The sequence below is a fragment of the Narcine bancroftii genome, chromosome 2 (genome assembly GCF_036971445.1).
Source record: "Narcine bancroftii isolate sNarBan1 chromosome 2, sNarBan1.hap1, whole genome shotgun sequence".
Lineage (NCBI taxonomy): Eukaryota > Metazoa > Chordata > Chondrichthyes > Torpediniformes > Narcinidae > Narcine > Narcine bancroftii.
In genome coordinates, this window is record NC_091470.1 from 245,671,165 (window position 1) to 245,687,211 (window position 16,047).

The 16,047-nt window shown below is 40.9% G+C and overlaps 1 protein-coding gene across 13 annotated transcripts in view; it reads left to right on the forward strand.

Annotated features, from left to right (window-relative positions):
* The window catches only part of fbxl2 (F-box and leucine-rich repeat protein 2), a 322,097-nt gene that overhangs the window by 91,643 nt on the left and 214,407 nt on the right, over positions 1-16,047 (forward strand). For 12 of the 13 annotated variants that reach the window (XR_011352113.1, XR_011352112.1, XR_011352110.1 and 9 more), the window contains 2 exons: positions 1,896-1,970; positions 7,814-7,908. Coding sequence is in view for 8 of the 13 variants with exons in the window: in XM_069920739.1 (XP_069776840.1) it covers positions 1,896-1,970; positions 7,814-7,908 (170 nt within the window). In the remaining 5 variants the exon portion in view is untranslated. Of the gene's footprint in view, positions 1-1,895; positions 1,971-7,813; positions 7,909-14,999; positions 15,096-16,047 lie in introns of those variants that run through there. The other variant, XM_069920744.1, reaches the window with a different exon arrangement.

The window sequence follows — 16,047 nt, forward strand, 5'->3', positions numbered from 1 at the left end:
TTTGCTAAAATCCCATATTTGCGTCCAACTTGGTAAAATATTGAGCTCCAGTGAGCATGCCTAGGGTTTGATCCACTGAAGGAAGTACAAACTTTTCTTTGCATTCAAGGATGTCAAGTCCACTCAAACGCGAACATCTTTTTTTCTTTATCGGTACTCCCACCATGCCACAACACCATTCTGTAAGCTTCTCTGTGCGGCTGATGGGACCCTTTGAGGTATTTTCAGTGAAAATGGTTTCACATCAGGCTTGAGTTTAATGACGTATGGCTTATGTCGTGTTGGGTTCAGACACACTTGTTATAAAAATGACCTTGAGCTTGGAGTCGCATTCATAGCTTGTTTTATTTTACCATACACTTAGTGAATATTTACTTGCACAGGCTTTTCCCTGCTAGTCCCTAGTCTCTCCCTCCAAGATGTAGGAGTCCCGCCCCATGACATTATAGGCCTGCTCGATGTCCCACCAATGGTGTTACACCACATACACAAATCCCTGCAACACCTGGACTGCAAAGATGCATACATCAGGATTATCTTTATTGACTACAATTTGCCATTTAACACTTTCATTCCCTCAAAATTGATCAACCAAACTCCGAAGACCTGGGACTCAACACTCCACTGAGTAATTGGTCCTGAGTTTCCTCTCCTCCAGACCACAATCAGTGAAGATTGGCAAGAACACCTCCACAATCTCCATCAGAACCTGAGCACCAAAGGGCTGCATCCTTAGCCCCCCTCCTCTGCTCACTTTATAGGTATGACTATGTGGCTCAGAAGGACACCATGTACCACATTTGCTGACTATTACTATGGTAGTGGGTTGAATAACAAGGGGTGATGAGTCAGCATACAAGAGGGATATTAAAAACTTTGTTGTTGGTGCACCATTCAGCCAACCTTGCACTCAATGTCATCCAAACCAAGGACCTGATTGTTGATTTCAGGAAGGGAAAACCAGAGGTGAACAATCCAGTGATCCTTGGGGGAATCACAAGTGGAAAACATGGGCAAATTTAAATTTTGAGAGTCACTGCCTTGTAGGATCTTTCCTGGACCCAACACACAAATTGTAACATGAAGAAAGGACATCAGTGCCTCTACTTCCTCAGGAGTTGAGATTTGGTATGATGTCAGAAACCCTGGCAAAATTTCTGCAGATGTGTGGTGGAAAGTATGCTGACTGGCTGTATCACGGTCTGATATGAGGACACCAATACCCCTGAGGGAAAAGTCTTGCAAAAGGTGGACATCGCAGGTAAAACTCTCCCCACCATCAAGGAGCTCTGTAGGGATTGCTGCTGTCAGATAGCAGCAGCAGGATCCACACCACCTAGCTCACCCTCTGTTCTTGCTGCTACCATCAGGAAAGAGGTATAGGTGGTGCAAGACTCGAACCACCAGGTTCAGGAACGACTTGTACCTCTCCAGCATCAGACTTCTCAACAACAAACTCAATCAGGGATTAATTTTAGGAGTCTTACCTTTGCATGATATTTTTCTCTCTGTATTATGCAGTCAGTTTATTTACATTTCTTTGTTTACATGTGTACATTGAACACAATTTTTCTTCACTACCAATAAGTGGTAATTCTGCCCCACCCATAGGAAAAAGAATCTCATGTATGTGATGTCATGTATGTACTCTGACAATAAATCTGAAATCTTTGGATAACCAATTGTTCCAAGAATAACGGATGATAAAAGGAAATTAAGGCAGGAGAAAGTAAGAATATAAATATTAATGAAACATTTAAATCTTCAGGAGGAATACAAACCCACTTGCAATTTGGGCATATATAATTTGCACAATCACATTATGTTATACCTAACGTGTTTATTTTGATGTCAGTACAACACTGGTAAGGATGGATGCTCTTGTTATTTTTCAGGCATGGAATATCCTGGCACTGGATGGCAGCAACTGGCAGAGGATTGATTTATTTAATTTTCAGACTGATATAGAGGTGAGGAACTAAATGTATATTGTTCTGTTAAATACACTGTATCAGCATTCAAAATGATTGCACATGTTAAACACATATTTCTTTGGAAATTTTCTTAAACTCATTCAGTTATGCACTTGAAACAGTTTTGATCTGAGTTTGTTTAAATGTAGAATTTGCATGGTAGTTTCTTACACTGGAAATTCAGCAGCTTTATGACATGTTTTTTTGGATCTTTTGTTTTCTTTCAAATGTCAGCGATTAGTCAAAGCTTATATTTTAAGAAAGTATTCACACACAATTTATTTTTTGACTGTTGATTTAATTATTATCTGTGTAAACTGACACTGGATTTTAAAATCTTTTTGATTATTAATGACACCCTTGTACTGTTTCTTGCACATTTATTTATATTCAGTCTATTCTTGAAAGAAGGGCCTACTGTTGGAGTTAGAATAATGTTTTTTTTTGAATCCCAAACTCTTGAACTGTCACCCTGCATTTTTTTCGCCCTGTACGCCTCCCCCAACTTGAAGTGAAAAATTGGACTTGAGGAAAAAAAGGCAAATGTCCCTTTTAAATTTCCATTCTACCTTACCTGCTCACGTAATAGCAACACAAGTGATTTTTTTTTAAGTTCATTGAAGTCTCTTTGTCACATTATATCTGTACAGTGAGGTTCTTCTGCAAGCATTCTAGCAAGTTATCTCTAAAATTCATACAGCCAGGTAAAAGCCACAAGTTACAGTTACAATGAAAAAAAGATCAATTATTATAAAGCAAGGTCACAATGTTGGCTGTGGGGAAGAAACTATCGTTAAGCTTGTTAGTGTGTGTTTTCATACAATAGAAACTTTCACTAATGGGAGGAGGGATAAGAGATTGTCAGGGACGTGATGGGTCCTTCAGTTTGTTGGCTGACTTTCTTTGGCAACTGGAGATGCAAATAGAATCCATGGAGGGGAGGGGAGGGATGTTTACGCGTTGTTCTGAGCTGCATTTGCTACCTTTTTCAGCTTCTAATCTTGAGTAGAGTAGCTTCCATGCTATGTTGCAATGCATCCAGCTAGTATGGCTTCAATAGTGCAAAATATTGAAGTATTTGAGCAACATGGGGAACATGCCAAGCTTTCTAAGGCTTCTAAAAATGTAGAAGTTTTGGCTTGCTTTCTTAACCATCGGGTCCACAAGGTCCCAGTCAGGTCATTGGATATCTTTATTCCCAAAAATTTGAAGACAACTACTCTCCAATTCACAGAAGTGTTGTCACTACACACTCTTCTGAAGTTTGATCATCTCCTCATCTTATTGACATTGAGATGCTGTTATCTTGACAACATGCCACGAGATTTAAAAATTTAATTTTCATCTAATCATTTTATGATACCTGGCTGTACTTAAATCATTGTGACTTTGCTCGTATAGTGTTAGAAACCTGTTTAAATTTGGTGTCACTGTCTTGAAAGGGCAATGAACTAGATTGACCTGCATTGTGCTTGCCTGGACATTTTAAAAAGTACTGACCTGATATCCATTTACTATGAATGTGTCTGTACCATTCACAAAACAAAATCTGTAGCTTTTAATTGTGCCTGAGATGTAGGTTTACATTTAATGCTCCTCTCTGATCTCTACTTGATAATGTCAGTGATCTATTCTTGAATAGCTACAATGCCAGAGATGGTGATGGGTAAGGAATGTCAGCATTTGACAGAGGATAATGAAGAATGATAAGCAATCCTGCATCATCATTCTCTATCTCTTGCTGCCAAGCCAATTTTGTATCATTTTTGCTGTCTCACACTGAATCCCATTTATTCTAACTTTTGGAGTGGGTTACCACGCAAGATCTTTTTTTAAAGACCTTGCTGAAGTTCATAGAGACAAAATTCAGTGTACTGCCCTTGTCAGTCTTTTGGTAATTTCCTTAAAAAGTTTTATCATTTCACCCTGACATTTCTTGGAAGTGATCTCCGATGAGCAAAGCCTTGCCGACCATCCCCGATCAGCCCTTTCCTTTTTTAAAATACAAATAAATCCTGTCCTTAACTTTCCCACCATGTAAGAAGGCTCAAAAGCCTGTAGATCCTTGGCTTGTCCTTGTAACCCTTCTTAAGTAAAAGAGCAGCATTAGCTGACCTCCTGTTTTCCATTATCTCTGCTGTGGCTAATGAAGATAGAAAAATCTCTACAAGGGTGTGAGCATTCTCCTGTTGAATAGTTGTTGTGGTGGATAGTGGTATAATTGAAGATTTTGAAGATACTAAATTTAACAAGAGGAAAAATGCTATTCATGGAATAATGTTTAAGTTAAAGTGCATGGAAATGAATAGTAGCAGCAAAATAAGTCGTAACCTAAAAGCAGAAAAGAGTATGGCTGAGAAGTTTTGACCAGACTGGAATATAGAAATTGATATTTCTTAGGGATTGTTTAACGAGCCCAGAGGACCCAAAAACCAGCAACAATAGACATGCACTACAACACAGGGTTATTTAAATAAGAGTTGTTTTTAATTATCTTTGAATATGAAAACAGAATCAAACTAACTTATCTCTATTAACTTAACTAACCAAAATGAACTCCCTTCTAATTCTAAGCGCACATGTATGATGTGTGTGTAAATTTAAGAAAAGTTCTTTGGTTCACAGTTGAATCTCACTTCTCATTCTTCCAAGTTCACTGGTTGCAGGCAATTCTTACACAGTGCACAAAATTTAACATGTATAAAGTTCACCAGGCTTTGGTGCTCGAAAGGTAAATTTTTACCGCTCAGGAAGGTTCTCGTAGGGTTTGCAGAGAGAGGTTTGTTGTTCCAGCATCCACCATTAGTCACCTCAATGTCTCGCTGATGAAACTTGCCCCATCAGGGTTCTTCAGATGATAACCTCTTTCTTTCAGGCTACCTCAGAGTTCCTTTCTGTTTCCCCTTATTCCAAGAGAAACATCAGACAGATAGCACTTCCATCCATCCACCACTCTGGAGCTTTTTGTTTCCAACAAGCTTCTCCTGGCTTGCAATGTTCAGCTGCTTTCAGTGTCACATACACTGGCCGAGAGAGCTTGTTTCACCCTTCTCTCTCTCTCCAACTGAGACTGCTTGAAAGCCCCCACCTTCTTCAGCAAACAACAGGAGTTATCCTTCTTGGTCAAGCTGTTATCTTAGGTAAACCAAACCCAGGAGTGACCTTTCTGTGAGCACTTTGTAGAAAGGTCAGAAGCCTTGTAAACAGCCAAAGTGTCTCCAGTCCAAATAATAGTCTATTCATTTTATGACATCATTTCAATTAGCATCTACTTGTCAAATGTACATAGCATTCTTCATAGTTTCTGTAAAGTTCACTGAATATGAATTCTTCAGTATTTCAAATAAGATCTGTTTTAAAATGTGTGTATGTATGTAACCTATTCTAATTTTACCAAATATCCCAATATTTATCTACATTACAATTGATAGTGTGCCCAGAGAGCAGATACAGAATTCAAATGGTACATTTGGGGCTAAATTGGGGATGTGGATGATACAAAATACAAGATGTGAATTTAATCATCATGTGTGAAAGTGGCAGATTAATTTATGATTAAGGATGCATTTTGGCTGAAACAAAACACCACATGTGCATGAAAATTAATTGGAAGAGGTAAAGAATGCAGGTATTCACTTTCATGAATGATTATAAGTAACAATATGATATGACATAAGATAATTTACAAAAAATATAAGTGAAGCTCTAGATAAATTTCTTGAGCATTGAGAACTTTCTATAGAATTTGTCTGGATCTCTCAATGCTAAAAGTAGATTCAAACCAGATGGAGAAAGAAATTGCAGGAAAAATACTGCAACCAGGATAATCATTGAACAATGGATGTAATTGTTTTGGAATTGGTGCTCTTTCAGATTGCTGTCTGGTTTTTCCTATTGTTTGCTTTTGTCCTCCTTTACGCTCAATCACTCCTGCTCATTTACTTACAAATGCAATTCTGAAAGCAAAATTGAATCTGTCCCTATCTGTCTCTCTCAGGCAATGTATTCAGCTACTTGTTCTTGTTCTTTAGCCAGTCACCTTAAAACAGTGTTTTTTCTCTTCAACAAAGTATCTATGAGAACACTTATTTATTTTGCCTAAACATTTGGAACATCTGTTTCAAAATTAAACTCTTATTCTGTAAGAGTCTCTCTTCTGTATCTTAAATCTTCACACTACAAGATGTACCTGTATTTGAAATTGGCGAGCTAGAGCAAAATTAGTATTTCATAAAGCTTTACCATGGTTTTCTTTAATGCCTTAATAAAGATCAGATTTTTGTTTTGGTTTATTAACTGCATTATCTAGTCTGGCTACCTTCAGAGTGTTGCTTGTGCACCCTCATACACTTTCAGAAAGTCGTGAGGCATAGATCCATGGAACCTTGGCTGCTTAGATTTGGAATTGAATTACCTGCAAAAGGTAAAGTAAGACATGGAATGTATTCTGCACAGATGTCAGTGACGAATGATGTTCTGCAGGGATCTGTCCTGAGACCTCTGCTCTTTGATTTTATAAATGACCTAGATGCAGAAGTGGAGGGGTGGGTCAGTAAGTTTGTAGATGATACGAAGATTAGAGGTTTTGTGAATAGTGTAGAACAGGGGTTCCCAACTTTTTTGTTCCTCTGTACCCCTTGGGCATTTTTAGAGGTTCCTGTGTACCCCTAAAAATTAAGGATTAAAAAAAACACAACATTGTTACAATCTGACTGCAGATGACAACACCATGTATTGTACAGTAGTGGTTATTCTCTCAGACCCAATGTACCCCCAGAAAAGTGCAAATGTACCACTGGGGGTACATGTACCCTAGGTTGGGAACCCCTGGTGTAGAAGGTTGTTGTAGAAAGAATGCTGCGTTGGGCAGGGAAGTGACAGACTGAGTTCAATCTGGATACTTGTGAAGTGATGCAGTACAGAAGGTTGAACTTGGTAGAGTGTGTGGTTAATGACAGGATTCTTAACAATGTTGAAGAACAGAGGGATATTGGAATCCAACTCCACAGGTCCTTCAAGATTATCGCGCAAGTTGAGAGGATGGTGAACCCTAATGTTCTGGCCTTCATTATTGGGGGATTGAGTTCAAGAACCGGGATTGTAATTTTGCAGCTCTATAAAACTCTGGTCACACAATTCTTGGATTATGGCATTAATTTTTGGCTGCTTCATTGCAGGAAGGATATAGATTCTTTGGAGAAGGTGCAGAGGAGATTTACCAGGATTGGAGAACATGTCTTCAGAAGCAAGGTTGACTGAACACATTCTTTACTCTTTGGAGCGATGAGGGGTGACTCTATAAAATGACAAGAGGCATAGATAGGGAGGGCAGCTAACACCTTTTATTTGGGTTACAGTGGCAACTATTAGAAGGCGTCTGTTTAAGGTGAGCAGAGGAATGTGTGGAGGAAGTATCAGAGGTAAGTTTTTATACACAGGGAGTGATGTGTGCCTGGAATGCATTACCAGGGGTGGCAATTGTACAATAGAGACTTGAAAGACTCTTAGGTAGCAGGCATGTAGATGTAAATAAAATAGAGGGTAATGGGTGTGAGGTGGGGAAGGATGAGATGTGGAGTAGGTTTACATAGGTCAGCACAATATTGTGGGCCAAAGGGCCTATACTGTGCTGTGATGTTCTATGTTCTTGTATGTTTCAGACTTTCTGGAAGCAGTGAAACTAGCCAGGTCTCTTTCCATCAGACCTGTACACTCAACATTTATTTGGTCACATTTCATAAAATTTTAAAATATCTTGTTGAGATTCCATATATATATAAATAAATATTTTAGTACAAGTATTGTTCAAGATAAATAGCAAGTTTGAACTCTGATCACAGGGCCGTGTCGTAGAAAACATCTCTAAACGTTGTGGTGGATTTTTGCGTCAATTGAGCCTGCGTGGATGCCTCAGCATTGGTGACGCTTCTCTGAAGTAAGTGAATATGTTTTTGATTGAGCTAATTTGAACAAAATGGAAATAAATCTTCCTGAATTATTTTAATGTTACTCCAGAATTTTGAAACAATGAATATTATTTTCCAGAATACAGATCTCCCTGTGAGCAAACAGAGACACAGAGCAAGTTTATGAAACAGGCATTTACTTTTGAAACTTTTGCTGGTCAAGGATTGAGAAATATTTAGTTTTATTTAATGAAGAGTTTCAGCTTTTCAAAACCAGCACTCTGCATTTGGTTTTTTTTAAAAATTTGATTAGCTTTCAAATTTTCTCACCATGCACAGCAAAAGGTATCCCAAGCAAAAGTAAGGGTTTACTGGACCATCCTCTGCAAATTTTCATAAATTGACATTTTTTTTATGATCCTAATATTTACATTTTTAATGAGCATGAATTTGTTATTATTGCTCAGATCACGAATCTTTGCTCTGTGATTGACAGGAATTGGAGTGAAAGTAATAGAAGTTAGTATACAAATTAAACACTGAAATACTGTTCTGTACTTTTTACAATAAATCTAAATTCAGAAATCTTCCATTTTCAAATCTCATCATGTGACAGCCGTTGTTGGTCAGTAGGGGATAAATTGACATAAGCAGAATAGTGTAGATATAAGTATGAAATAAATGCAGAAAGCATCAATGAAGAGGAAAACAGTAAAAGTTTTGAGTAGATGACCTTTCATTAGACCAAGGAATTTTTTTTAAAGTACTTTTTTTTAATATTGTGGAAGAATGGTTTTATAGCATGGAAATAAAGAAAAAATGGATGACAGAAGGTGTTCAAGATATGTTAATGGCCACTGACTCTTGCACCAATATCTCTGGCCCTCAATTGTGCTAATGAGAATAGTGGAAGAAAATGCACTTGAACAGTTATTTACAGTACTTTTGAAGCTTCTGCTGGTGAAGGATTGAGAACTATTTGCTTTCATTCCATCTTGATTGATTTTGAAGTGGCTGGTGGAACCAATGCGGGATCTGCCATAGATGGCATAGGAGGTTCTTGTTGAGATTGGTAGATCAGTAGTTTAAAAGATTGGACATTTATTTCCTCCACATAAAATGGTGGTTTTGTGCTTCTGATGTGTGGATGGATGCTATTCCAAATATTCCTCCTCTGTTTGGAAGAGACTGGGAGCAGGGTACCTCTGAGCAAGCAGAGCTGATGCAATTTTTAATGAAGTTTTGATGATCATTAAAATTGTCCTGCTCAGTAATCCTTTGTTAGTTTGGAGTAATGTGCTTGTTCTGGGGGAATTATGTTGGGTATATCAATAACGAGCCTTGCCTGATGAAACCAATTGAGTATAACTATAAACTCGGTACTGGAGGTTTGGATGGGAAGAGTTGTCATGTATTTGGTTATCCTGCCAATTTCAATATGACAATAAGAAGCATGAATCAGCTTGAGAAATGGCTTATCTTCGTCCACCTTAGAACAGCTGCTCCTATCCAAGATATAGATCAATATCCTTCTTGCTTTGGATCTAGATCAGAGATGGGAAACCTTTTTTTAAAAACTCGCATTCCAGCTTACGTATTATCTATCTCATAAGTGCTCTGTGATTGGTAAGGAATTACTTTAATTGGTATATGAGTGGGAAGGGAAGGTCGTGACATGTTCATGACAATAAATTCTGATATTGAAAACCCTCCCCTCCCTCCCCAAATCACCCATTTTCATATCCTTCTCTTTGGTTAAATTCACCTGATATCCGCACACTTCAACCACTGAATCTCTTCCCTGATCTGTACCATCTATCATTCATCTTTACTCCTTCTGTTTCCCATTTTTACCTTCCTTGTTTATCAGATTGGATCACTGGTCACTGTTGTGTTTCTGCACATGATCCTGCTGGCTGTCTTCACCACCCTCTCCAGTCCCACTCCTCACCTACCACAGTTTATTTTTATTCATCTGTCATTCATTTACCTTTCTCCCTTTTCCCAACTAACTCCACCTGCCTATCCTCCTTCATCCTTCCTTGGTCTTCCAATCATCTATTATACTTGTCTCATCTTTTCCTTGCTCCTCTTTATTCTTATTATTTTTCTTCTCCACTCAATCCTAATGGAGGGTCTCAACTGAAATGTTAACAGTTCCTTCCCCCCCCCCCCCCCCAACCCGCCCCCACCCCATGGATGCTGTTCAAGTCCCTGAATTCCTCCAGCAGATTGTTGCTCCTCCAGATTCTCGCATCTACACACTCTGGTGTCTGTAGTACAATACAAATCAAATAACAGCATTGCAGACATTGAAGCTCTGCTTTTTCCTTTTGAATTTTTAAGTTCTCTATCACCACTTGGTGTGCAGAAGCATTATCTAAATGTTAAAGGAGAAACTCCAATTGTGGTACACAGTAATTTGGATCCATCAGTAGGATTATGATTACAAAAATTACAACCACACATAATTAAGTTTACACTCATGAATGATAATGCCATTGGGGGAAATGGCTTCATCCGGATAGCAATTATCTCATTGTTTCAATTTTCCTGTTCCACTTAATTTTGCTGTGTTTACCAGGTAGAAAGATGATCACTGAAAGTTGTTGGTCTTAATCTTGAAACTCAATCTTTTTCACATGGTCATCTCTGTTGATTGCGTCAAAATTGGAGATGAAATAACAATCTATACATTGATTGGTATATATTGGTAGTCCTCCAGTTTGAAGAAGACACATTGTTGTGCATTTCAATTGTGCACAAGAAGGTGACTTTGCAGTCCCAGTCTGGGAGTGCACATTGGGGGCACTGGAAGTCTGTTTTTGTAATAACTGTGGCTGCTGCTTTGTGACAGCGTTCACAGTTTTCATCAGTTTTTGGCAGCGCCTGTCTTCAAAACTGGTGTAGGCTTCATAGCACAGGGTTCGCCGATAGGATATGTCAGCAGCCCCAGCTTCTCGTTCTTTTGGCTGGATGTCAGAGTGGCATAGGGTTTCCTTCACAGCATCTTTATTGTACTTGCATGGACAATTTTGAGGTCTCCTTCCAGTCTTCAGTTCAACATTACCGCAGTTGGCGAGGCATATGGAGGTCGTCCATTCCGATGACGTGACCCACCCACTGCATCTGGGCTCTGATGATCAGGGACTTAATGCTAGTGGACTTTGCATGATCCAAGACCTCCAAGGATAGAACGAAGGGCACACATGTGGAATTTCTCCAGTTGTTTGATGTGACATTGGTGCAGAGAAGGGATGACCACAGCTCTGAAGACTTTGTTTTGTGGAGATGTGGACGTTGTGTTGATTGAGCACTCTGGTACGCAGCCTCCCAAGAGCCTAGCTGGCCTTGCTGATCCTGGAGTCTATTTCTTTGTCCAAAGACCAACACTCAAGATGATATTCCCCAAGTATTTGAAGCTGTTTTACGTTTGTCAGCTGAGTGTCATCAACAGTGATTATTGGTTATATGGTGTTAGTGTTTGGCATGGACTGATGGAGTACTCCAGTCTTGTTCAGGTTGATGGTCAGGCCAAAGAGCATTTAATTGTCTGAGAATTTGTTCAGCATTAATTATGATCACTATCTTTGTGTGCCAAGAGCACACAGTCATCAGCAAAAAAGTGTTTCTTGAATGATTGTGTAGCGGCACTTCATCCATGTGTTCAAGTGGTGAAGGTCAAAGAGGGAGCCGTCCAGTCGGTACCTGATGACCGTGGATGGCACGTGACAACATACAAGTGAAGAAAATATTAAACAAGACTGGGGCGAGTACACAACCCTGCTTCATCCCATTTGAAATGGCAAATGCAGCTGATGTGTCACCTCTGAAGAAGACCTGTCCTATCATTCCATCGTGGAGCAGCTGAATCATCTTTATGAATTTCTTTGGGCATCTCTAATGTCTCTGGATGATCCAGAGATCCTCCGTTTACAGTGTCAAATACCTTTGTCAGGTCAATGAAGACAGAGTAAAGATGCTTGTTCTGCTCGATGCACTTCTCCTGAAATTGTTTCGCAGCAAATATCATGTCCACTATACTCCTTTCTGGCTGAAAGCTGCACTGAGCCTTTCTGAGACTGTGACAAGTCTGTTCAGGAAGATGCAGGCAAAAATCTTGCCTGCGATGGTCAGCAGTGAGATACCCCTGTAGTCTCTGCAGTTTGATTTGCTTCCTTTATTTTTGTAGAGAGCCACGAAGGGGGCATTGCAAAAGTCGTCAGGCATCTCCTCTGTGATCCAGATGTCTTCCAGGATATTTTAGAATGCCTGTAATGCATTTGGGCTGAGAGCTTTGTAGATCTCGGCAGGAATGCCATCCTATCCTGTTGTTTTATTTAAATTCATCTGTGAGATCGCTTTACTGATCTCATCAGTAGAAGGCGACTGGTCTAGGTCTTACAGGACTGGCTGCTGAGGGATCAGATGTGGATGGCATATTGAGTAGATTGAAAAAGCGTTCAGCCCAATGTTTTTCAGTCCTTCCTGGTCTTTGATCAGGCTTGACCCATCAGATGACCAAAAGGGGGAGCATCCTGATTTAGAAGGACATAAACTGACTTTATGGCACTGAAAAACTCTCTGGAGGCATGCATGTCTGCATAGCGTTCCAACTGCTCAGCCTTTCTCTATCACCACTTGCCCCTCATTTCTCGCAGTTCCACCTGTACTTTGGACTGCAGATGTTTAAATTTGTCTTTCTTTGAGACAGATGATGGGTCATTCTGCCAGTCTGCGTAGGCCTTGTTCTTGGCCTGAAGGACTGCTAAAATGGTCTCATGGTTTTCATCAAACCAATTTTGATGCACTCAGGTTTTCATTCTGAGTGTAGCTGTTGACTTCTCTGAACTGCTTTACTTTTCAGAACAGGTTGCCTGCCACAAGAGGCGAATTGCCAGAAAGTCTTCCGTAAGTACATCTTGAAAACATTGGACTTGATCTGGATCTTGCAGTCTGCCAATGTTGAATGACACTCTGACAGTCTTTGATTGTTTATGATGCCAAGGAGCTCTGTGCAGGTTGAGGACTGACTGAACCAGCCTGTGATCTGTCCAACATTCAGCACCTTGCATGGACCGGATGCTGGTGACGTCTTGAAGGTCACGCAGGAATGCAATGACAGTCTTTTTAAAAAATATTTTATTTACAATTTTTCCATCTGTGTAATTTTAAACTTTTACATAAGCAAAATTTGATTACATTTGAAATTGTAATGATTACATGATGATTTAACCCCCCCCACTCCTCTCCCTCTTATACCTCTCACTAAACACATATAATAGTAGAAATAGATATAATATATAGTTAGTTATATGAAAAAATTAAAGTAAAAGAAGAAAGAAAAAGATAATGTTATTCTGGATTACACAAAGGATAGGCTTATGCATGGGATCTAACAGTATTTATAAAGCGACTTGAGGGAAGATTGTTATTCCAGGTCTTCAGAGGTCGGAAATACATTTTTGCATATTTATCCCTAAACTTTGCATATACAGGCTTCAAATTTTTAAAATAGAATATTTATTTCTTAAATTGTACAGAATTTTGTCTAAAAGTATACAACTTTGAATTTCCGTGTTCCATCTTTCCATACCTAAATGTGCATCTGATTTCCAAGTCACTCCAAAACACTTCCTTGCCATTGCTAACGCTATTTTAAGAAATTTCACTTGATAAAATTATAATTTAAATTTAAGTCTTGTTCCTTTTATGTTCCCCAATAAAAATAAATCTGGATTTTGTGAAAAACTATACCAATAATTTGTTCTAAAAGCTTTTTCCTAAATCCACTCAGAAGGTTCTAACTTCAGAGCATGACCAAGTAGAGTTTTTAAAAGTTCCTATTTCTTCACACATTGAAAACACTTATCTCATAAATCCGATTGCATTTTATGCAGCTTTGAGGAGTTAAATCTAATTGATTTAAATAATTATATTAAACTAAACCTAACATTTATATTTGTCATACAATCTTGAAAAGATCTGCCCATCTTTTCTCATCAATTGTAATATTTAAATCTGTCTCTCATTTCTGTCTAGATTTATGAACTCCCATTTTAATAGTACCTGCTTGTAATTAAAAGCTGTTTTCTGGTGCATTCTCCACCAAGAATGCGCCTGCGGAAGTGGATGGAGACCTGTGGAATGAATGGTCGTTCAGGTGGCAGCCCTGAAAGTGCTGCACTGCCCACCTGAAAGGGACAGCTGCAGAAGAGGCGCCTCGGAGTGCACTCCGGTTCCTGTCCCTTCGGGACGTCAGGGCAGCAGGCATGGGACGTCAGGGCACGGGCGGCCGGTGGAGGGCATCGAGGCAGGGGCAGCTGTCACGGGACTATGGGGCAGGGACTGGCGGTCCGGGATTTCAGCCCCATAGTCCCGTGCCGGCCGCCCCTGCCCCAACGTCCTGCACCCCGGGGGGCTGTCAGGCAGCAGGGAGTTGGGTCGACGGCTGATTGTCATCAGACTGCCCCTTAGCAGCTGCTTTCAGGCAGCTGCATTCAGGTGTCTTGGGGGACTTCAGTGCACCGGCGATTATCCCTCCCGGAGGATGGTTAGAAAGTGCGCCTCGGAGGTGCCTCCTGCTCGTTCAGGTGGCCTCCCGACAGCCGCATAGAGGTAGAATATGTGGCTTTATGTCGAGGTATTCTGGCCACCTGAAAGAGCCTAAAGACATATTACAGAAATAAATTTCTTTGTGAAACCTCTCCTAATAAGAACTTCCAACTCACAACAAGCAGATGAGCACATTGTTGAACCTAACTTTTTCCCGCAAATATCCTCTCAATTGAAGATAACAGAAAAGTGTATTCTGAGTTATTCCATATTTATTTCTTAATTGTTGAAATGATATCAATTGGCTATGTTCATAACAATCTTCAACACTTTATGAGACCAAATATTTAAAAATTGATTATCTTTAGGAAAAGGTATAAGACTATTTTAATAAAAGCTGATATACTGTGGCAGAGTGAGCGGAGGAAGAAACACAGCCACCACGTTGAGGGTCGTTAACGACTATACTTATTCAATTTCAGCACACCCCTTTAAGGGCAGCATGAGCTCAGTCACCTGGTGTATTGTGACATCATAATCGCTGCCCAGGGTGTGCACTGGAAGGGATGCTGGAGTCAAGAGAGAAACCTCTGATGACGCCATTTCCCCATGGCTGCCCTGCCACGTGGCAATACAAGCGGGGCTGGTTCGTCATGAGAATGTACGCTGCCACACACCCCCCCCCCCCCACTCCCCCAGAACTGGCTACACGTCCTGTCGTTTGGGCGCGGCCTTCTGCACCGGCTGTGATAAGTCCAGATGGGCTACCTTCAGGCAGTCCACCGTAAAAAGTTCCTCTCTCACCCCAACGTCCAGGGTGAAGGTTCTGCCGGACCGGTGCAAGACTTTGTATGGCCCCTCGTATGTTCGCTGTAGTGGTGCCCTTTGTGGTCCCCTCCATACGAAAACGAACTGGGCCAAGTCTAGCTCTTTGGGGAGATGAAGCAGCCGGGAGCTGTGGCGTGCCTGTGGTGGGGGAGCTAGGGAGGCCAGTCGCCGGCGTAGGCCTGCCAGCAGGTTTTTGTCGGTGGCCGTGGTGTCAGGGTCTGGGCCGAAAAACTCACCTGGCAGGGAAAGCGGTGCACAGGTTCTCCTTGGGTGCCTTCCTAATCCCGAGGAGGACCCAGGGTAGTTCGTCCGCCCAGTCTGGTCCAGAGAGCCTGGCCATAAGCGCTGACTTCAAGTGCCTGTGGAACGTCTCCACCAACTCATTGGACTGCGAGTGGTATGCTGTCGTGTGGTGGAGCTTGACCCCCTGGAGCTTCGCCATCTGAGTTCACAGGGCAGTCGTGAACTGCGCCCCTCTATAGCTGGTGATGTGCGCTCCGACTCTGAAACAGGCGATCCATTGGCTGACCAGAGTCCTGGCGCACTTCTCTGCGGAGGCCTCCTTAATCAGGACGGGCTCTGGCTACCTTGTGGCCCGATCCACCACCGTGAGGAGGTAACGACCCTCCTTGGAAACCGGCGGGGGCCCAATGACATCAACATGGATATGTTGGAATCTCCAAACTGCCAGGTTGAAGTTCTGGATGGGGGCTTGCGTGTGTCTCTGGACCTTGGAGGTCTGGCACTGGTACAGTTCCTGGCCAGTTCCGCCACCTTCTTCAGCC